The following is a 25,493-nucleotide window of genomic DNA, read 5'->3' as shown; positions in this document are numbered from 1 at the left end:
GTATAAATCTCACGGACATTATCCTATTACTCGTTCTTCTACTAAACTCCCTTTTATTTCTCTATCAGCCATTATATCAACTCCGTTGCTAGTGCTGCTTTTCCTTACATAGCATAATATGTACCTTTTACCTAATGTTTTCGTCCTTTACTCTTTCCATTTTGTCTATTATATGCAACTGATTTGTAATCTTCTTTTATCTGCATCCACCTTCATACTCTTACATACCTGTTAAACTTCCAAAATTCCAAGACCTGTTCTTGATTTTTCCAACCTATTATGGTGTTCCCCTGAGAACTAACAGGGGGCTATTTTGTTTCCAGAAAGTTTTATCTCGGGGGATACCGTTATTTCACTTGATTCACTTGAAATTTGGTGAAGTCAATATTGTTTAAGCTATTTATGATTGAAAACAGCGAACTTTCATTGAAAAAAGTCACGTTTTTAACAGTTTTTTATGAATAACTCAAAAAATATGACCTTGATCGAAAAAATATGCAAAACAAAAATGAAGCTTATAAAAGAGGAATGAGATTTATTTTTTACAAGATATTCTAGATACAATACAAAATGAGATAGGTCAGGTGAAATGAGATATTTTTTTTGAAAATATTTGGATCAATGTATTCAACGTTAAATTGTAAGAAAATGGTTGATTTTTCGGAGATAATGATAAAAGTATTGATAGTCCATGAGAAGGCATTTAAAATGAGCACTACAGAAAGGCATTTGTATATAAACTGAGTAAGTTACAGCTCGTAAAAATTGATTCTTCGAATATTTTAAGGAAAAAAAGGGCAGTATAATTAACTTAATATCCATCAGAATCAAAATTAATCAATTTCCTTTTACATTACATTTTATTTTATTGTTTTTCATTAGATCCAGGAGTTTGACTAGTTTAAAATGCATTAATTTTGAAAAAAAAAATATATTAACTTGTATCGTCTATTTTGAAAATTTCTAAAAAAAATTTTTTTAAATATATGCATAAAAAATGATAAAGTACAAAAATGTAGTTCTTTTTTCAATAAATATTCTTGTTTTTTATAAACTTTTGTACGGTAAAAAATAATCGAGATATCACCGATTAAAATGTATGTCTCGGTGTGAACACACCCCTTGTTTTGAATGCTTCCTTATGAATGAAACCTTAATTTTTTTAAATTGAAAGGTAGTCTGACTTTCTAATGAATCTAGCATGTAGCGCTTGAAATTACATTTCAAATATTATTATACATATACCAAAGCTTGAAAATTAACCGAGTTGAAGAAAAACCAATGATTTTTTGGGAGAAAATTTTGGAGCGTGAAAAATATACGTATTTTGGAGCTGTCACATATCTAAACTAGGCATAATAGTTTTGTAGATGAATATCTCGGCACGAACAACGACATTTTTATTTCTAAAAATAATACGAGCCGTTCATCAGGCTTCGGACGGCACGTTAAGATGCAGAATCTCTACAACCAGTAAAAATGCAAAGTTTGCCTACACCGAAAGAGCTGTTAAAGATGATTTTTTGCAATTGCATAAAAGGTTACGTATTTTCATGTGATTGTAGGAGGCTAGATTTCTTTTGTAATGTCACCCGTGTGACCTGCTCGTCTCACTGACAAAACTATCAGTCAATGCAGACTATCAAGTGATTATGATGGTTCCTGATTTTTGCACTATTTTTTTTACATAATTTACCATAATTTTTACGTACTTTTTATATCTTATAAGTGTATAGTGGTTTATACTGTTATTAGTATATGGGGTAGTTTCTAAGGGTTAAAAAAGTTGCAACCAAAGAAATAGTGTTTCATAAGTAAGAATCATACTTTTATTGATTTAAATACATAAGTTAAGAATTTTATTGTGTACAAAACTATTTTTAAAGTAGTGGTCTTTAGGGATGATTTTTAGGGGTTGAAGAATTTAAACTAATTCTTTTATAAGCGGGGAATGAATTTTTAGTTATCTTAATGGAAGTGGGATGCTTTCTAGGGGTTAAAATGTTGAAACCAATGAAAAATCATTTCACAAGCGATGAATGAATTGTTATTGATTTTATAAGTTAAGCATTTTACATGGTAAAAAATTATTTTTTAACGTTATTTACGTCATAAGCGGTGATTTCTAAGGGTTGAAAATTTGTATCTGTGTACAAATTATCATTAAATATAATTATTTTAAATCCAAATGTTCAGCTAAATCCATGCAGTCGGACGGAATAGGGGGTCCTATTTTCCGCCGGAATAACTGGACTATTTATGTTTATATTATTCCAGTAGTATATATTTTAAATATTACTGATGCTAAACATATATCCCCACAATTTTTAAAGTCCCCTTCGTCCCTTTCTTATATGTTGGTATGAATATATTCTCTTCACTGTTTATCTTTCTTCGTTTCTCTTAGTTCCTTCACGTTATTTATGTATGTCTTCTATTTATTTATGTTTCTATCTTTCGTCTAATTTGGTTCTCAGTCTTCTTTTAACATTTTTCAAGTTATTTCACTTTTTATCCATCCCGTTTTAATATTATTCTCTCACTTCTGTCTTCTATAACATTTTTACTGTAAGTTTTATATCTTCTAGTTTCTTTATTATTCTATTCGCTTTTTGTTTATCTCTGCCATCACTGAACACCGTGTTCCCATTTCGGCTTCAATCCCCATTGGTATGTGTTTTTAGAATCATCATTATAATTGATGATGATTCTAAAGAGACCGATATTTAGGTATGTAATAAATGTATGTGATTATTGAGATTTTTCTATTTCTCTAGGGTAAAATAAACGCACGATCTTTAAGGTTTGCTTATTTGCATTTTATGTTGTATTATATTTGAAGCTATTATTTTTATAAATTCTTGAGACTTTCTCTCAAAATTGAGACAGGAAAATATTGATATTTATAACGTTTCTGTTCTAAACAGTCCTGTATAGAGATCGTTGTAATCTTCTGTCATAAAAAATGTGCTATCATGCATTTCCAAATGGGGTATAACATATTCTATTGTGGGGTCTATTTTGTGGGGCTCTAAACATAAAATTTTACAAATACGCTGCATTGTTATAAAAATGTTAAGGTATTTTAGTCTTGTCACTTAAAAATGTATATTAATTATAATACTAGAGTTCAATAAACTAAATCACTATCCGAAAACGTTTTATGTATGTATTGGGAACTTTTCAATTTTAGATATGGAATCAAGTAAAAGCTGACATTCTAGATTTAAAGTGGAACAAATTTTAAGTAGATTAAGTAGTAAAAATGAATGTGCTGCGTCTGTATGGCATTTTAAACAAGTTGAAAAAAATCGGTGAAAGAAATAGAGGCGTGTTTAGACAACAAAAATACTTTCGTTTATTTAAATGTCCTCTGGTCTAATTTTGTTTATGTATTTTTCCTGAACTTCCGTTGTCTTATTGTATATGGTTAAAAAATTCCATCATTTTCAAATATACACTATTTTTAATATACCAAGGTTTTTCATAAAGTATCGTAACAATATTAACATTTATTTTAAAGCTGATTATATATATATATATATATATATATATATATATATATATACTGATCAGTCACTAATACTGACGAATTAGTCACAGCTGATGACATGAAAGACACTCGCCGTAGGTCCAAATGGCCCTAAAATGGATAGCTTTCAGGATTAAGCCATGAGAGAAGAAGGGTGCTAAGAATCTGCGGAGTCTAAACTGCTACCCAAATAAAACAACAACTCTTTATATAGATACATATAACTGCTGCTCGCTATCAAATCAATCCATACTTACAGAACTAGAAAAATAAACTAAAAATATAAAATGGAACGTCATAGGAATCAGACAAGTAAGACGGAAAGATAAAGGGATATTGGAATTAGCGCGCCAGGAAACACATTTTACTACCGAGGAACATCAATGGGTGGAACAGGCGGTATTGAATTCCTAATCAACAAGAAATGGAACCAAAGAGTAGTAGAAATAACTAGTATCAAAGTTAGTATAAAATAATTATCAAAGAGATACTATATACAAATATACGCCCCAACGATTACTCACACTGACGAAGAAATAGAGGAGCTCTGCAGTTACATAACTGAAGCATTAACTATCAATAAAAGTCACTTCAAGTATTTAATTGGTGACTTTATTGCCAAAGTAGGAAAGAGAAACGGCAAGGAACAAGTCATGTGAAAGTATGGAGTCAGTGAGAGAAATCACAGGGGAGAAAGACTGGTTCAGTTTGGACACTACTAAAACATGCATATTGCAAATACATTCTTTAAGAAAAAATCGAACAGAAAATATACTTGGTTAGTACCAAACGGAACCACTAAGAACGAAATTGACTTCATTCTAACCAACAAGCTTGCTACAATAAATGAGTCAGTCTAATAAAAGAATCAGTGTAATAGACAAATACCAAAGGACAATTGATGAAACATAACATGACCAAATCGACAGCTCTCAAATAATGGAAATCATTATTAATAGTACCAAGGAAATCGGAGGCCCGCAACAACAAAATGAACATGAGAAACTATCTAATAGAACCAAAATAATGCTACAACAAAGAAGGGGAATGCAAGTAAGTAGCAACATACAGAGAATACAATACTTACAAAGAAATTTGCAAGAAAATAAGGAAAAATATTAAGGAAGACATACAAAAATACATTGAAAGACTGGTAGAAAATGCAATCGAAAACGGAAAAAACTATAAAAAAAAAAAAAAGCAAGACAAGTAATAATCATTGGAAAGAAACAAATCATTGCTCTAACAGACGAAAACATAAGAATTACAGGCAGAAATGAAATAATACAACTCGTTACTAAATTCTATAGCGAACTATACAAAGCTCCTGAAACATTTGAAGAAGCAATCAATAACCAAGAAGAAGTACCAGAAATCCTTCTGAAAAAGTAGAATTGACAATTAAAAAAGTGAAAAGCGGTAAAGCCCTTGGAATACATGACATAACAGATTAACTTTAAATGCATTAGATGCTACACAGCAAGCTGGCTTCAGAAGAGTATTCAGTACCATAAATCATATGCATACGCTTCGAGAACTAATGAGAACTAAAGAATACAAAATACCTCTAGCATTAACCCTCATAGATTTCGAGAAAAAATTCGATCCTATATATCCCAAGGCAGTAATAGAAACTTTGACCAACCAAGGCATTGACAAACCGTACATAGAGACTTTATCAAATAGTATATATAAAAAGCTAAGGTAAAAATTTATAAAAACACTTCAGAATTTTCTACTATCAGAGGCGTTCGACAAGGAGAAGCCAAAGGTCTTCACTGCAACTCTAGAAAATACATTCAGCAAAATGAACTGACAGAACAAAGGCCTATCCATTGATGGAGAATAGCTTAGTATGTACGAGTACATATGTTAGCTCGTGGTCTCCACACAATTTTCTGGGTCCACCGCCCGTCATTCATTCTGGCCACATGGCCCGCCGAGTTCCACTGCAGCCATGATAAACGCTCTATGACATATGTGATGCCTGCCCTTCTTCTTATTTCTTTGTTTCTACCTCTGTCTCTAAAAGTTAGTCCAAGTAGCCAGCGTTCCATTCGTCTTTAGGCTACTCGGAGTTTGGTTGCTGTAGCCTGGGTTAAGGAAAGTGTTCGGCGCTGTAAGTCATGAATGGAAGCACACATTGGTCGAACGTCTTTTTTTTTAAATAATTTGACATGTTGCTTTTAAAGACGTCTGATAGAGCTTTATATGCGGCCCATGCTAAAGTGATTCTTCTTTGCAGCTCAGCAATTTGGTTGTCCCTAACAATTTGGATTTCATGACCTAAGGATTTATATTTATGAACTAATTCTATTTTGTTGCAGTCGGCTTTTAGATTTTTGCTTGGTACCAGATTTGTTATGTATTGTGTCTTTCCAAAATGTATGCATATCTTTTTTATTTAAGGATCTCTCTTCGTTTTTACCTATCTCTAGTTTTCCCAGCCATTCTCTTACTTCTGCGTTTTGTAAGTTTTCTTCAACTTCTTGCAATTACTTAATCTTGGTCTTTTCCTTTCCTTTCTTTCTTCTGCACACCATTGTATCATCATGTATGTTACTGCTTTATCTCCTGCTCGCCAGGTGTCACCTAGCCTTCTAGTTCAACATTGTTTATTGTGGTCGACAACATCTCCTTTCTGTACTTTCTTATTATCTGCATTTGTCCCGCTTCTATATTTATTTTGGTTCCCAAGTATACTTCATCTTTTTTAATCATTGTCATTGATTCTGTTGTTTATATTAACATTGGTCTAATTATTGTGTTATATAAATGTTCATCTTAGTTTACTTAGTCAGTATATTGCTTTTAAGTAATCTTTTATTTTTAAAATTAGCCTTATTATCACTTCTAGGTATTTGAAGTTGTCTACTTCGTCAAATTCTGAACCCTCCATTTTGATTTTTTCTCTTATTGGTTTTTCACTTAATAGTAATATTTTTGACTTTTCTTGATTTAATCTGAAACTCCTTGTCCCTCTTTTCTCTTTTATTTCCTTTAGCATTTCTCTATTATATTTTTGTTCTTTGCAATATTACAATAATAACTAATAACAATATCGTCTGCGTATGCGATTATTTGCCCATGTGTTGTTTTTAGGTTTTCTTTGTTTATATTTCATAGCACATTTTCTAAATAGTGTTGTGGGTAAGATATCTCCTTGTTTAACCTCTTTATTATGAGTTCATTATCTAAGTTTATGTATTATCTGAGTCCATCTCCTTGCTTAAGTGATGTCGAATATAATTAATTTATTTTTCAAGATCAAAAATCATTTTTATGAGGTATCATTTTACCATAAAATTAAAGCCGAATAGAAACATCCTCTTTTGTAACTTGCGCTGCGTCGATAATTTGATCATCAGTAAGTGTGTATAATTGATGAAGGCATTCATAAAATTTTTAATACGAGACCTTGACTTGCAGTTTTTATATGAGTACTTAATTTAGGTAATTATCAAATGTGAAACTGCGTATAAATATGTTCTTTGTTGTCTAACATAACAAACGAAAGTTTTACACAAAACCGTTAAGAATATTGCACATCCTTCTGTATAATTTATTCAAAACTTCATGGCGTAGCGGTACTATAAAGAAATTATACGAGTTTTAATAATTTTGAATATGTTGGATGGAATACATAATTTTTACACAGTTTTGACAAGATTGGGTCGTTGACGCCATACATTTAAACTATGTTCAATGAATATGTTTCTAATATATATCCATATCCCATATCTGCTAATTTAAAGAAGAAATATTGTCGTAAAACATTGTTACAGCAACGAAAAAAGAGAAATTAAAATAAGACTGAAGAGAATTCTAGACACATATTCGAATCTAGCCTAGAGAAGCCTCTCTGTCTGCCAGTATCGTTATCTTTCCTATATATATATATATATATATATATATATATATATATATATATATATATATATATATATATATATCTATCCTATATATATATATATCTATCCTATATATATATATATAGAAAGGCAGAGTAAGAAAGAGATCAACATAAAACGAGTCTATTATGTATCTAGAGGCGAGGCACTTGTCATGACATGTTTCGCTGTACATAGATCTTAACAGAGTGGTAGATCAAAGACAAAATGGAAAGCTCCTAAAGTGTTTCCCCTACGGAGTGGACATACCTAAGTCTAAAGGTGCTCACTTCTTTGGAGCAGACATCTTTGTCAACTACGCACATACGGCAAAAATTTGAGATAAACTTTGCAGACACATGATATGTTGGACTCTATAGATGTAATTTACGAAATGTGTGTATCATAAAGGGCCTAGTTGATGGGATAGAGGAGCATGAAAGTTTGAAATCAACAAGTTATCATAGTTAAAAAAAGGCTTTTTAATTTTAACTCTAGTGATTAACATACTGGTTAAACAGTGATGCGAATCGATAAAAAATTTATACAGAAGACGCTGTAAAAAAATGGAAAGGGTGTTATTAAGGATAGAACAATTCGAAATGAAGTTCTTTCAAACATTTTTCTTGATGTGAACTGTAGAATTGTCTTTTAATATAATTTTTTTTTTGTTTCAGACTCATCCTTAAAATGATCCAATACAGCACTGAACAACTGATCACAACCATCGCTCTTCCCACCATAACCATCTTGCTCATCTGGACCGTCGTAATTTTCCATAAGAATCGTAAAAAGTGGGGACCGTATGACATCCCCATCGTCTGCATTTTAGTTCTCTCGATTATTAGAAATCTTAGTATACTCTGCTATATTCTAATCAATAATTTAGCAGATCCCAGCCTCTTTGTTTTAGAATACTGTAGTGTGATTGTCTGGGTCTTTAATTCCATTCACACCTTCCAAGCTAGTTCGTTAACTACGATAGCTATAGTAGGTCTATTTTCTGTAAAACTATACAGAAAGAATCAGAGCGTTAGGTTATTCCTTACCCCCACTCATATAGTTTACCATCTCTTTTGTCTGACCACGCTCTGTGCATGTGTAGGGGTAGCAGCCATATTAGCTCAAACCGACAGAGAAACTCTGTTTAAAACTCTGCCACACTCTTTGTTTGAATGCAAGTTTATGCCCTTTAATTTAGACATTAAATTCAATATCTTTATTTTAGTATTACATATCTTCCTATCTGTGATATCATTTACCAGCTTTGTTATAATCTGCTACAATTTCTATAAATGCAAGGATATTAACTTTGAATATATCAAAAAGTCCAATTCAGATTTAAGTGATTTAAGCTTAGGAAACACCCTTAACGATGATAACAAGAATTACTACGATACTTATACCATACAAAGGGGGCAAAATGCTGACGGCAATAATTTCTACCAGAACGAATATTGCGGAAATAGGGATATTAACTGGAATTCCGATTTGTCCACTACAGTGAGCTCTACTAACTCCAAAAGACCATGTTTGGATAGAAGTCTTCGGGAACGACAGGAGCTTGAACAAAATCGGACTGGTTTGGAGACTATCCATCCAGTTTTGATTGTCTGTTACCTCTTTTATCATTTGCCAATAATTGTAAGTATGATTTTTTTTATATTTCGAAGTCTAGTTTATAAGAAATATTTAACTTTAGATAGTTTAGATTATTTTTTTAGAACTTGAATTTTTTTATAGTACCTCATGCACCTTTCAGACTGCCATGTTTAAATATAACATTTTTGTTGGACTATACTTTTTTGCGTAGATCGATTCTTAGTAGGATTTAAAACGCAATTCGGTGGTTTTCATATTGGACTAAGGGTTTAGATTTTAAAGTCATGATATTCGTTATCTTACTGATCCCTCTTACTGTAGACTTTTCCTTGTAAAACCAACTAAAGTAGTTCGTATCGCTGTCCGTCGGTCCTAACATAACCTAGAAATTCCAGCTTACGTGTTTTAATTCTGTTCACAATCTCACACTCTCTCCATTATTCTAAGGATTTTCATACCAGTAATTTGCGCAACCTAAACAATTATCTGCAAACTTTTCTAACACTATATTTCAAATGCCTCCAGATTTTTCACTGGTGATTGAGAAGAGGTCCAAGCCTCGTTTCCTAAACAAGGACAGAACAGACATAAATACTTCAGCATACGGCATTTAATCGGCTTTTGAAGGTGATACCCACCCTAAAAAATGTCGTTTTTGCTACACACTACTTTATTTCTATTGAGTGATGTCTCTTGGTATTGCTGTTAAAATGTGTGGTTTCTTTAACTGATTAAAATTGTCAATCCGTTCAATCTCTAGATGGTTATTTGTTAATTTGTATTAGGTATTGGTGCAATTGATTATAAATCTTCTAAGTTGTTTGAAAGAACAACTGTATTGCTTTGCTCCACTTTGAAATTATTAACAAAAGTAATAACAAATAAGCTAACGAAAATTTTTAGTATAATAGATGAATAACAAGGCTTCCGTAGCGGAAGATCACGTAACGATACTGTCTTCGTAGTTAGTCAAATAGCAGAGAAATCTATAGAATACAATAAACCAGCCTACTTATGTTTTTAGACTTAGAAAAGGCCTTTGATAGAGTAGGATTATCGGATGTAATATACCTGCTTTACAACAGATAAATAACAGTGGATATCATAAAAATAATAAAGAACATATATACGCAAGAAACACAATGAAAGTAAAAGCTCAAACAACTGAATCGATAGACATTACAACCTGAATTCGACAAAGAGATTTAGTTAGAGAATTTAAGTAAAAACAAAATAAAAGGATACCTAATCGAAAACAGAGAAACAAGGAAAACATGCTACGCCGACGACGCAATTTTGATAGCAGAGGATGAAGATTATTTACAAACAAATGCTATAATAGTTTAATATCAAAGTCAAGGAATTGAACATCAAAATTTCGCCACATAAATCGAAAACTTTAGTAACATCAAAGGAACCAGTAAGGTGAAAACTTGAGATTGAAAAGCAGATGATAGAACAAGTAATAAAATTTAAATATCTGGGAATAAACTTGTCCAGCAACAATACCATGACATACACCGCAGAAACAACATCAGACACAAGCACGACACGAAGATATTTGGAGATAAATAAAATGAGAATCCTAAGAAGAACAACCGAAAAAACACTACTAGACAAAACAAGGAGTAATGAGATTAGAGACCTATGCAGAATAAACAACATTAATGGATGAGTATAAGGAAGAAAAAGTGAATGGAACAGACATATTAATCAAATTGCAGAGAAGAGAGTAGTTAGAATAGTCCAGGATCAGTCGCCAATTGGAAGAAGCACAGGTCGTCCAAAAAAAGATGGAATGATAATATTTCACTAGAAAAGGAGGTCACGCCGAAGAAAAACAGTCAATTGGCCTGTATAAAAAAGAAAAAGAGGAGAAGATTACTGTCCTGTATATTCTTATATCTATTTATATATATATATATATATATATATATATATATATATATATATATATATATATATATATATAATATTAACTTAGATGCCATCATTAGTGTTTCCATGGATTCCATGGATTTACTGTCTTTTGAACTTTTTTTATCTATTTCCATATCATCATCATTATCAGTATTTGTTACTGTTACTTCCAGGTATTCTAATTTTTAACTGTTTCCAAGCTGTATTCCTCGTTTTCATTTTTTTTATTTTTTGCTGTGGTGGTCCTGTTGCCATTCGAGGTATTTATTCTTATCTTCATGTATGTAGAGTTTAAAGTATTTTGCTTCTGTTCTATTTTTCAAAACATTTTTTCTAGTTTTATTTTTGATCTTGCGATTAATACATCATTTTATTTATCTCTTTAACAATCATTTTTCATATCTCTTTTTAAGTTTATATGTAGTAATTAAACGTTTTAAAACCGCATTCAACAATTACAAAAACGCGATGAAGGTTGTACATTAATTAAAAGCCACTATGCCCCTATTACCACACGTGTAATATTCAAATTAGAGCACTAGTATTATGGATATTAAAACATGATTGCTAATGAACATTCTGTATGTATAAAAAACTGTATAAGGAATCGAAATTGAGCAATTTATATTACGAAAATTTCTTAACCTCGAACTCTTCCCACCTACAGAAATTAACACAATAGTTTACAATTGATTTAATATGTATATTATCGTAGTTGTGTGTAATACTAAATATTCAAAATATTATTAAGTTTTTTACAAATAAGGCAGTTATTTTTATCTGTGTGTATGGGAGGTTGGATATCTTTACCATAGTCGCTTTATCTAAATTGGTATAAATGTAGGCAATTAATAACGCAGAGATAATTTTTGTAAATAGGATTTTGCTTAATTTGTACTTTAATAAGATATATCTTAAAATTACTATAAATGACACCACCAGTTTTATTTTTTTTAATACTACTTAATTATATATATTGAAACAATTTTGTCGTTTCACACTGTGTTTATCTTTTTTACGTATGCGTAAATACTTAGATATTTATGCGTAGATATGTACATACTTTTGGATTTTTTCCATACTTGTACTTCGTACAAAAATATGGACTGTAGTACCGAGCATAGCTATATCTTCGTATATGCTCTTGATTCGTCAATATTTCCACTATTTCCACACATCCTTTCCAAAGGCGATTCCATGACCGATTTTCGGGGGGAAGGCATGAACTTTTTTTGGTGGTCTGTGGACATTTTTTTTAAATTAAGGTTAAAATGATGAGTTTTAAGGCACTTTTCACACACTTTTAAGTGCCATAAAGACATTCAAAACTTCATTCATCGTTATTAAAGTATTTTTATTTGTCTAGCAATGAAAAATCAGCAAATTTTAACATAAAGCCCTATAAAGTCCAATAACTGCAAAGAAAGAAATTAAATTAAAATAGCATAAAAAAGGCGAATAATATTGGTCGTTTAGTGATGAACGTGGGATGTCCCGTCCAGCCCTTTGTCTAGAATTTTGTCCCGCGGAAAGGGACGGGTAGCGGGACGGAATAGCGATTTTTGCTGCGGGACGGGAGAGCGATTTTTGCTGCGGCACGGGAAAGCGACTTTTCTGCGGATAAATAAATTTATTATTCGACTAACTCAACAAAAAAATGAAATTAATAGCATAATAACGACAAAGAATGCAGTCTTATTAAAACTTTCTTTGCAGTTAGATCTTTTATCTTTTCAAGTCGATATGGCATTGAAAACAGCCTTAGTCGCCAAGTTACCATCAAGAGAGCATTTTGTTTGTAGAAACAGGCTTAGTGGCAATGTTAATTTTAGTATGTCAATTAGTGACATCATTAACACTAGAAACTCAGATGTGCATAAAGAATTAAGCAAAGTTGATGCAAGTGTAGCAGTCTTGGGATCCCCCAGATCTGAACTGCATTACGATTTTTGAGTTTCAGTTTTAAAACTTAATTTCTCTTGGATGACATGTTAAAAAAATGATATTACTGACTTCATTGTTCCCGCTGTGTTTGTGATGGACCATACATTAATACAAGTTGAAAGGGAGTTTTTTTAAATATGATTTAGGCAAGGCGATCTAACTGCATGTCTTGCGACCTTTTTTTATTTGTGACTGCACCACTGCTTCAGAGCTCATTGCGCTTCAATTGTCAATACAGATTTCTACACATTTCATCTGATCCAAGTGCAGTTCTTTCGATAAGTTTGATACTATCTTTCCCAAGGCTTCTCCTGCCAGGCATTGTTCTTTCCCTCTTTCTTAATTTTCGATTATTTTTATGTTCTATGTTCTCATTACGTTATGTATTATTTTCTCATAAACGTCATTGAACTTGACAACGTATTCACGAATGCTGTTATTTTGTATGTATCTTAAATTTAGAGGAAACTAAACTAAACGTTTGAACTGCAAATATCTAAATTTACATTTTATTAAATTCTCGGAGGAGGGCATGACCCAACCAAAATAATGATAACTAACAATTTGACATACTGCTGGGGCCTTTTTTATGGAACCAGTTTCCAATCATTTTTGTTCTACAATTTTAAAAATACGTCTGTAAGCAACATATACACTAACGTTGAAAATGTCTTAGTTTTTTAGTCATATGTACCCCTACATCATCCATAAAGGCAGCACGGCTCAAAGTATATATTCCACTTCTTCTATCCAAGTGGGTCGAATGCTTTCTTCTACAAGATCGAGAACAATTTTGGCAAATTCTTTTCTGTTTTGGGCCTTTCTCAGCAAATCGTTCCAACACGAGCCTGTCCAATCTCGTATATTTTTATGCTAGGAGCACTGCCTTCGTTCTGGTCCACGTTTGTTTTTGTTTCTCATTATAGGTCTGAGATATGCAGTTTTGCGCTTTTTATGATTTTAAATGAGCTCACGTATCTACTTATTCGGTAAGAACTTCCAATATGGTGGTGTGGGAAGTCCAATGTATTCGTAACATTCGTCTATAGACCCAGGTTTTAAATGCTCTAGGTCTGTTCAAACTGACAAATTTTATCGTAGACGCTTCAACTCCATATAACAGTGTGGAGTATATGTAGCACTTTACAAGAGTGTATCTTAATTGCAGATAGAGTGATCTATGGCACAAGAAGCTTAGCAGTTTCAAAAAGTTTGCCCTGGCCATTTCAATTTAAGCAGAATTGCATAAATATGGAGATTTATAAGAAATCAACGGAAAAAATGGCAAAATTATTGAAAAATAATAATATACCAGTAAACGAATGGAAAAGATACTTAAAGGTGCTTTTTAAAGGAAAGAAAATCAAAAATCGTACCTGAATTAAGACATGAAATAGGAATCAATCGACGGATGGCTTGAAATAGCCATAAATTCACATAAAAGAGAAAGTCACCATGGCAAGACGGAACAACTAATAAGTTCCTGAAATATGGAGGAGCTAATGAACACATTTGTCCAAAAAATAATATTGCAGTGCAACATACCAAACGCATGAAGAAATCTCATCATGATACTTATTTTCAAAAAAGAAGACAAAGAAGACTTCAACAACTATAATGGTATCAATTTACTGAACATCGCAGTTAAGCTTATTACAAATTTTTTAACAAAGAGTCAATAAACACTATCAGATGAACAACAGGGATTTAAATCCGGAAGATGTGGTAGACACCATGTTTCTTTTAAGGCAAATTACAGAAAAGGTAATGGAACATAATAAACCGACATATTTGTGCTTTGAATACATAACAAAGGCTTTCGATCGCATCCAAGTCGGAGATGGCTCACGTCTGTTATAAAGAGGTATACCAATCAATAATATATAAACCATCGAAAACATCTACTCCTATAATTGAATGCATGCAAAGATAAATGAAAAACTAACACGGCTTATACCAGTACAAAGTGAAATCGTGCAAGATAATTAATTAAGCCCACTACTATTTAATATAATAATAGATAAAATAAAGGAAGCAGTAGGTCAAGGTTATGGTTACAGAATAGGGAACAGAGCGATCCCAATAATATGCTATGCAGAATTCTCCAGAGCAAATAAAGCAGCGGGATCTCTTAATGATACAGTCTACAAGAAGAAGCACCTAAGACAAGACACAAAAGCAAGGTTCTATAACACAGCAATTAGAGCTATAATGACATAAACGGTGAATGCGCGAAACGACAGAGATGTAAATACTCCGAAGAATATATCCGAAATCTACTAGACAGGGAAAGAAGCGAGAACATAAGAAGGGTATGTAATGTAGAATATAGATAGATGGGTAACAAAACGGAAACAGGAATGGACCGAGCACATTAGCAGAATAGAGGAAGATCGAACGGTAAGAACAGCACGAGACGAATGGTAAAAATATCACCAAATGGTCGAAGAAGTTTTGGAAGAAATATATTTTTTTGAACCGTTACAACCAATAACTTTAATATCTTTCTTAATATCATTAAGTGTAAATCCCTGAAGAAATACACTCCTGACGATAGAACCCCTCTTTATATCAGTACTGGATTCGTATATTGGTGTTTAACTCGTAGCCTTGTCCTGAATAAACGTTAGCTATTATTATTATATCCTTTCCATTTACTCCTGATTTTATAATCGTGTCTGCGGCAGGCTTTCTCCATCCTATAGTTTCTCACTTAAAAGCCACTCAAAATATACGTTATATGTAAAATAGTATGTTACATATTTTATCTTAAAATTCATAATAACCTAACTTAACAAGAGCGTAGAGGCATTATAACTTAAAAATATACATATAAAAAAATTTGTAATTCAGATTATTTGTTAAAGATTAGTAATTGGCTCGACGTGGAAAAATTGGAATATGTGAAGAACAACAGGGCTTCCGACGAAACAGATCAACGGTTAATCCGATATTAATTTTCCGCCAGAAGGCGTCTAACAGGGTAAGACTTTCAGATGCCTTTAAACTATATGTTAAAATATAGAAATAAAGACCTCGGGATTCGAGCAATCACAAAAATAAACACTAACAACAGTACGTTTGTAAGAGGTAGAAAAACGGTTAACTTAGAAAATACCTTTACAGACAATGATAAGACAGGGAGGCAGTCTCAGTCCAATTCTCTTTAATTTGGTGATGAATGAGATCATAAAAAAGGTTAAAACAGCAGGAAGAGGGTACAGAATAGGAAATAAAGAAATTAAAATATACTGCTATGCTGATGACGTAATAATTACATCGGAGAATGAAGATAACCTACAACGACTACTATACAGGTTCCAAAACATTGCAAAAAAATCTAATATGGTTATATCTATTGATAAGACACAATCACTCACGATTAACAGACAACCTAAGAGATTTTTTTTTAATTGCCATATTACCAGATTCCAGTAAGAGCCTAAGAAGGTATCCATTGAATTCTGACAGGCAACGGTGGGGTAAATCTTTTTTAGACATCTACGTCACGGAACAAGAGATGTAAACTAGCGGCAAACAATTAAAGTGTCGAGCAAGTTATGAACTTCAAGTGTCTATGAGTCAACATTTTCAGAAGCAGAAAGCTCAAGGAGGAAGCTAAAGCGCATACTAAGAAAGCAGCAATGATATCTGGATAACTACGTGGCATCATCTGGAGAAACAAGCACATGACCATTAGAAGTAAAGTGAGACCTGAGTAAGACCAATAATGACCTATACGATCAAGACCTGAACGGAAATAGCTGCAACCAAGAAGCTCCTAAGGATAACTGAAATGAGAACGCTGAGATTCATTCCTGGTTATACTCTTAGCGGCCGAAAAACGAATTAGTTTATATACGTCGAAAAGAAATATGTCAATGAAATCTGATAAAGTGCACTCCGTATGTTTTTTTTATAAACATGATCAAGGAAAATTGTTGCCTGATGGCTATCAAAGAACCGTCTATGGCCAACATATATTCTTACCGGATACCGGAAGTACAATAACAACTTTAAAAATAAAGTACTTGTTCGTCGTAGATAAAATACTGTATGCAGCTCGTTACGGTTTCCACACGTGTGATAGTCTCAAATCGTTAAACAAAAAAAATATGTCTGTAATCATTGTGTCATATCCCCCGCGTCGGTGTAGCTTCGTTCTGACATTAGCTACGGAAAAGAAGAAGAATTTAAAGTTGACAGACGAAGAAGAATTGATAGACCGTAAAGAAGAAGAATTGGCAGTTGACAAAATGGTTCATGTCTTGACTATGGTTCATGCTCCGTCGGTAATGCAGATTCAACCAAGTGTCCCATACTCTGCTCTGCCCATGACCACATCAGTAGAATGGACGATGAAAGGTTCGCCCAAATTGCAAGGTCTGAAAAATCTTATATAGCGAGACCATCTGGGAGACCTCCACCTCCAAAACGATGGAGAGCTGGGCATCGCTGTCAAGTCGGGCACCCAAGACTTAGTTATAAGAATGAAGAGGACTTGGTCCTAAATTAAGAGGAATAATAAAAAGAATTATCATCTGTTATAAACAACCCGGTGTTTATGCTGTGTTTATTTATAAGACTAATAGATACATAATATCCATATACTGTGGAAAATCCGGAATATATCCGGAAATAGTAATAAAAGTAGTAAGAATAACTTTAAATTATACAAGAAAGAAAGAGGTATAGAAAGATTTCAAATGTAAAGAATTAAAAATGGTTAAAGAATATAATGCCTGGATTTTCGTCAATGATTTTACCATCAAGCTACTTTTAGTGCAATAGTGCAATATTAAAAAATTCAGTTTAATTTTGTAAGTTTAATACCACGTACGTGTTTTACATTCACTTTTATATCGCCCTTAGACCAAAATTAATTTGACCCTTAAACAATACTAATTTGTTATGTGTGAAGGTTATTCATACGCTTGATTCTCTGAAAATAATAGACTTTCAGCAGACTATATAAATTTGGAGACTTCACACTGTTGCACATGACAAAGATACACAGCATTGGCTACATAATATATATTCGTCCTTAAAAATCATAGATTAATTATCACTTTTTTGTTGCATCCTAAAAAACAACCTCTAGTTAGATTTGCCCTAGTTTAATTATATCACGTGTACATTGTCAATCACAGTTTTATGTTACTCCACTCGCCCTATTAAGTAACATGCTCTTTACTTCTTTGTACGGTTCACTTCTAAACATAGCAAACAGCTGAACATGCCTTACGTAACGGAAAATTTTAATCATGAATACTCATGAATAGAGCACATTTTCGTGTTTTTTTCGTACCAAATTGGATAAGCCAGCTAAATAATAAACACCTTCTTAAGTAAGTACATCAAATTAGCGTTAAAGTGTGTTTTACTTAGATGTAATTCAAGACAATTGTCAATTGTGTTCGAGAACTTGCGTAACAGTTTTTTTAAACTGTTAATCGACAATGCGCTCCACTGTTCATGGGGAATGCGAATAATGGCGTGGTCGTTCCGTAAAACAGCTAATTTACGGTAAAAGGTTAATAATTATTAAAATATTTACAATAATTTGGAAAAAAAAACACTGCGGCTGATTGAAAATATCATAGACCATGGCATATTTTAGTGTAAAATCTATTCTTTTATTATTTGAAAGGTTACAAAAATTTTAATATATAAATTAGTATTCCAGTCATCAGAGACGAAAATGCCACTGAACCTCTAAAAATCATACGAACAAGCTAAACTTTGCTGAGAATGTCAATTTAAGGACGCCAAAAAAGATGCAAAAATTTTTTCCACTTTCACCCTCGGACTTTCTCCTAAAACATCACTCGTAGAGGGAGAAAACGGAAAAAATATATATACCAAGAATCTGTACCTATGAAAAAAATATTTCAAATAAAAAATATAGCTAAGATAATTTTGAACAAAGATAGCAGCATTTTTTGTGTAGAATGAACCGTCCTCTCAGAAACAATGGTTGAAGCAATCGGCAATTTTTAATGTCAGTTACGCACGTGAAGTCAATTTTCAATAAAATTTGTATCAGCTCGACGGTAAAAAATTGATATCTTTTAATCCGAGTGTCCTATCGACAAAAATCAAGATGCGTTTTAGATAGAGAGTGCAGCTTTTTTTACGCAATTTTTGTATTTTGCCGCAATTAAACTGAGTTTTTATAAAGGCGTTAAATAAATAAATGAGGCGCGATTTTTGCCCATTTTATGATTCTTATGAGATCAATTCAATTTCATCTTTTTATTAACCGGCCATTATGGAGTCCCAATAACTAGAACATAATCTTTAAAAGCTCTAGCATGAAATTTCAATTTTGAGTTTTGGCAACAAATTTCAGGCATTTGAAATATGATTAAAAAACGCTGAATTTCAACTTTCAAATTATAAACGATCTAAAAAATGGGCTCAATATACTTCTATTACTGTAAATCAGACACCAAAAGCACATTTGGACGTCCCTTCTTGACAACAGTAACGGGATTGTATGTACCATTCACAGAATGCTTAACGTAAAATGTTTTTCTGTTATCACTCTTGAATAAAAAGGAAAAAAACATTAGAAAAATCCGAAGATTGCTGGTCATCAGTGCGAGTACTCTTTTTAATGTTCTCTAAGGGTGGTTGTACATTGAGGAAATCTTCCTGCCTCATAACAGTTAAGCTGAAGGGCTTCTTTTTATTAGATTCTTTTATAATTTTATATCACTCCTCAGGAAAGTACACCAGCGGAGCATATTTTGTATGTCGTTTTTCTATAAGAGCAAAATCCTTGTCAGGGGTCAAAAGACACTAAAAGCCGGTTTTTGTTTTGCCCAGGACAAAATTATCCGTGAAGAAAACAAGATGTTCTACTTCACCTATCGTTGAGCTCAGAAATTTTCGTTTTTCGTCCAGACAAACATATGACCAGCGTCTTCCGTTAAATCATTGATTCCTAGAATATACATCCTTATTTTTCTGCAATAAAATGCAGGACCAGTGGTTAATTTGGGAATGGGTAACTAATCGGTGCTGCAAGTCAAATAATATAACAAATGTCTTCTTATCAATTTGGGACCGGGCTGTTTCGCTCTTCAGTAATTGTTCCATTATCTAGGCCTTACACTTGTGTAAGTTAAGTCTTGTTGTTTATTCTTTAATTCCCACTTCTTTACACCAAGGGTCATACCGATCCGAATAGAGACTGCCTATACTCATGTTATGGTCCAGGTAAACTTTATTCATGTTCTCTTGTCGACTGTAGTGACTTTGATACTTTGGAATCGAATGTATGTGGTTTTTAATACTTAGTATTTCCGAATCAGAATTTTGTTTACACGGTTTATATGATTTCCTCTATTGTCTCCTTCTGGCACGAGATTTCCTTCTATCTTTTTGCGAACAATGTTATTACTCTGCCCTTAGAAGCTTGAACTCCATGGATATTTAAAAATTCTGTTTTACAGACACGTGTAGTTTCACTATTAACATTAATGCAGTAAACTGTATTTCGGTAGAACGTTTTCTTCTTAACAATATTTATACCTATATATGTAGCTATTTTGTAACTCCCATGAACCAAGGTTCCAAAACTCGTTATAAATATTGCTCTCGTAGCCCTGAAGCTTTTTCGTATACTTCTTAGTGTAACTGCAAGGCGGTCCCAATCCTCGACCAGGCACATTTCTTTTTCGTTTTGTCGCTTACATATGGTTGCCCCTTAATTTCGTCGAATTTTTCTTTGTGATTTTGAATAACAGTGGTTTTTTCCTTTTTCTTGACGGACCTTGTTCATTATCCTACAACAAAATGCAATAATATAACAAGTCATGTCTCAAACCACTACAATCATACTTTAATATTGAATGGTAATAATGTGACAAGCCACATTTAACAAAAAAATTACATACTGCTCTATTTTAATCACTTGAGTCACTTCTAGATTATACATAGTCAGGAGCACGGTCACTGTCATCAAACGTCGACACAACTTCAGTATTTTTCTTGCTAGAATCGTCAAAACTCACAGAAATATCCGAATAACTTCCGTTCATGTTCGCCATTTTGATATGGCTTGTCATTATGTCGAGTAGATACTAAGACAAATTAGACCTATGCAATAGTGTTACCATAGGTTTATCGCGCCATCTATTAACAAACGGCTAAAATTAATTTTTAGTTTTGCGTGAGTCGAGCCGACTATCCAACTAGTAGTCCTACTAAGTGTTACTTCAAATCTGAACGTGAATGCCCCTCTTAAGTGAAACTTTATGAAATTTTTATAGCTGAAAACATGTGATATTGTCCGTATTAACATGCGAAATTAAAGTTTTTTTGTGAATTTTTAGAAAAGCTATTAATCATTTTTAAAAATCAACTTTTGAAGCTATTTTTGCAATAATTTAATAACAAGTTAACAAAAATAACTTTACAAACTCTCATTTTAAAGGATTTCCTATGCTTTTACAGTAAAATTGTGTCACTTTTTCATTTAATTTACCGGTCTTCACCTTTAGTATTTAAAATTAAATAGCGATCTTAAATTGTCTATATAAAGTTTATGAATAAAAATTACGTGTAATCTTTTACATATTTTGTTTATTACATATTTATTACCATATCACCAAATTTATTAGAAGCAGTTATTAGATATCTGTATCAAAGAGGGTCACTAAAAACGCTTTTAATTTGCTTATTTCTCTGGTCTATTATCCAATTCAGATAGTAAGAACTTTATCTACAAAAAATTATAAAAATGGCAGAAAAAATTCAAATCATAAGCTTATTTCCGGACACACGTTTTACATATTAATAATAGTAAAATGTAACATATTAGTTATTTTCTCTATCATTAAGTGAATGTAAATCTAATACTAAATAGTGTGTTATGATAAACGTAAATCCAATTTTGCGTTCGTTAATTAGGAAATTCATAGACCGTGACAGTGGATATTATTTTTTGGTATTTATGAAACTTATGCAGATCATAAACATTTTCTTCCTTAATTCATTACGAAATGTCTGCATGCACGCATTGTCTTCAGTGAAAGCTGGGAAAGTAAAATGCATTCCGGTAAGAATATTATTTTTACAACAATGGTTAATGGTTAAAAATTAAATTGAATGTAATAAAAATTATGGTAATGAGGACTGAAATTCATTAACGTTTATGATATTGAATTCAAGAAAAAACAATGTAAATCGACAAAGGTTTAATGTTTGACAAACTCTCCGACCAGAATGAATTTGGTTCTTGCGTTGATGAAATGTGACCAATATAACAAGCAAGTCTTTCGAAATTCATTATTAAGGCTTCATTATTTAAAAAGAACTGTGCTGGATCCTCAATAATGAGCTCAGATATTAACTGATTGTAGGCACCGTATTTTTAGGTCTTAAAATCCACTCTTGAATCTATACAAAACGTTTTTCTTGCTTTTCTTTCTTTCTTTCTTTCTTCCATTCCTTTTAACCTATCAGAATGTCAGATTTGCGCTAACTATTTTAATTTCCATTTACCCATCTCTTTAATCTTTTCTATTTTCTGCCATTATTTTTAATTCCTCATAATTTTATACAAAAAACTTTACTGGATGCTGAGAAAAAACTCACAGCTAGCAAATCTAATATTATGAAAATACAAAGAATTTAATTTATAACAATTTCTAATTCCCCTTGGTATATCCAGAATGGCGCTTTACATAGAGATCTGTAGGTATTTACTAACCGTCTCTGAAGAGTGCAAAAGAATTTCTGAACAATATCAAAACAGGTAGCGCGTGCATCCTAACACTCTGGCATACAATCTTCTTCACAACCAACAAGCGAAGAGATTGAAGTAATGATCCCTTGGACCTACCAAACCGTTCCTGACAGTGCCTACAGTAGTGGTAGCTACGCCTTCAACAGTACCCAGCCATTGTGATCTGTGCCGCTTTTAGTATTCGTGTTCACGTATCTGTGTATGTGCGCATCCCACCGCTAAACAAGCCAATATTTGTTTTCTGATGCTTTGGTCACTGGACCTTACATCTCTCTGACATTGTAAAGACAAACAATTTTACTTATTGGTTTTATTGTATAACAGATTGTAAAAAATCTTGATGTTAAAAAAAATAGACATTTATTTAAGGAGATAAGTGTCAGATGTAAACGTATTCATCTTTTTAGATGAATGCGTACCAACATAGAGCTAATATTTTCTACAATATCAAAAAAAGCGTAATACATAAGAATGTATCTATAATGTATATTATTGGAAGGAAGAAATAGAATACAAACGAAGAGAAGGGCGTCGAAAAATAAGATGTTTTAAGAATATTAGACACAATGTATTTACTGGTTTGGATGTACAGTTTTTAAAAAAGCGGTTGATAGAAATATAACGAAAAATAGATAATACAACGTTGTAACAAAATTTTAACCAATCTATACATTCAGATCACTTTAAATAAAAACATCTTAATGGGAAAAGCCTCAAGAATGTGAATATTATATCAAAAACAGAAAGTTTGATATTATTTACTATTTTTATTCAGAATTAAGTACAATTTCAGTTTAAAATATGTTTATTTTAAACGTTTAGATATCTACTTCTAATCAAGGAGCTAGGGAGGGGGGCTGAATATGTACTTTAATGTCCCTTCGGTACCTTGTATTTTTGTTTTTTGTTTTTTGATGCTAAAATTTGATTTTTTGATGGTACCTGGCTAAAAACCCGTCAGATAATTTGATATTAATAATTTAATTGTTTATGTGATTGAAAATTGTTCCTTTTAAAAAAATGTACAAAATGGCGTTTAGTAAACTTTGATCCCATTGTTAAAACCGGAGTTATAACAAATTTTGTGAAAAACAATTGCAAAATAGGCATTCGATGGGTGAATTCGAAGTATAATTAAGTTTTAATACGTGCGATTAACTTTCAAATCTCCCTCATTTTTAAGTTAGTTGTCTCAGCTTTCAAAATAAACTTTGCAAAATGACTTTATCTTTATTAATAAAACAATTATAACAATTAAACATTAAAAATTTCAATAAAAAGTTACGAATTAATTTGTTTATAAGAGATTTAAACAAAATTGATCTATAAACTTTAAAGATTGGTCTAATATAAGTTAAAGAACGACTTTAAACGAACATTTTAAGCTTTGTTAAATGTTTCTATGTTAATTTTTGACCAATATATGGAACTTTTAATAACGCGCTTTGGGGCGCACGTACAGCTCGCAGCGAATGCGAGCGCGCGTATGCTGCGCACGTAAATCAATTTTCAATATCTCGCTAAAAAACTAACATAGAAACATTAACCAAAGCTTAAAATGTTCGGTTTGAAATGTTCTACAACTTTCAGTAACCAAATTGCCAACGTTTACGGCTCAATTTTGTTTAAAACTGTTATAAACACATTAATTCACCACTTTTTAACGAAAATTTTAACTACAAACTACTAGAACTTTTTTATTTATAATGATAAAGTAATAAACATTTTTCAATCTACATGGATTTTACGTATTTATTAATTTTAATTCGCTGAGACCTGACCGTGCTCCTTAGAGCACGTTATTAAAAGTTCCATATCTTAGTCAAAAATTAACATAGAAACATTTACAAAAGCTTAGAACGTTCGTTTTGAGTTGTTCTATAAATTCCATTAGCCATATTTTCAAAGTTTATAGCTTAATTTTGTTTAAATCTCTTATAAACAAATTAATTCGCAACTTTTCACTGAAATTTTTAATGTTTAATTAAGATAAAGTAATTTTGCAAAGTTTTTGTAAAGCTGTAACAACTACCTTTAAAATGAGGGGGTTTTGAAAGTTAATCACACGTATAAAAGCTGAATTAGACTTGGAAAAGCTCCATCGAATACCTATTTTGCGATTGTTTTTCACAAATTTTATTTTGACATTTAATATCATCTCCCGAATATACAAACACGCATAAAACCCTGAACGTAGAGTGCAATGAAACCATTCATCAATATTTTTAAAGAACCGGACAGTGTGTGTAACTCCTGACCTTTTGTCAAGTTCATAAGTGAAATTCCAAAACTTTCTTCACCAACAACTACTCCATTGTTTTATATTTGATAAACAAGAGTAAATAATCCATAGGCCAAATTAAGACGGAAACATAATGCATGGGTTCCCACCAGAACAAGTAATTGTATAGAATTGATATGAACATCGAGATTTCTCTAAACCAGAGATTGTTAATTATTATTTTCAATTGGAAGCTTTGAATTATCTGTATACTTTCTAGTTATATCATGTTTAGCAATAAATGTAATATTTTTAATTTAAAAGTCTTGTTATCTGATGGGTGTTAGATGGATGATGCAGTTGATTAATCCGGATGACCAACTAACACAACTTTACAGAATATCTTCGATTTTTATCGTAGAAAGTAAGTAAGAGATACAGTAAAATCTGAAAAGAAGTAATAGTTCGAGAAGGGGCTATAATTAGGCTCAATATTACTAGATATAAGCCTCGGTTTTGTACACAAAAAAAATGCAAAAAAAACTACTCACTACTACTAACGTATGACAAGCTTTAAAATTTAATTGTATTCTTTGGATTTTCTTCTGTTCAGCGAAAATCATTATA

The 25,493-nt window shown here is 32.1% G+C and overlaps 1 protein-coding gene across 2 annotated transcripts in view; it reads left to right on the top strand.

Moving 5' to 3' along the window:
* Positions 1 to 25,493, top strand: part of LOC140436682 (uncharacterized) — a 167,746-nt gene that overhangs the window by 89,504 nt on the left and 52,749 nt on the right. For both annotated transcript variants that reach the window (XM_072525718.1, XM_072525716.1), the window contains exon 2: positions 8,100 to 9,066. In XM_072525718.1, coding sequence (XP_072381819.1) covers positions 8,113 to 9,066 — 954 coding nt within the window. In that variant the 5' untranslated portion in view covers positions 8,100 to 8,112. The remainder of the gene's footprint in view (positions 1 to 8,099; positions 9,067 to 25,493) is intronic.

The sequence above is a fragment of the Diabrotica undecimpunctata genome, chromosome 3 (genome assembly GCF_040954645.1).
Source record: "Diabrotica undecimpunctata isolate CICGRU chromosome 3, icDiaUnde3, whole genome shotgun sequence".
In the NCBI taxonomy this organism is placed as follows: domain Eukaryota; kingdom Metazoa; phylum Arthropoda; class Insecta; order Coleoptera; family Chrysomelidae; genus Diabrotica; species Diabrotica undecimpunctata.
The sequence above is the reverse complement of the archived record's forward strand: the minus strand, read 5'-3'. Positions and strand labels throughout refer to the sequence as shown.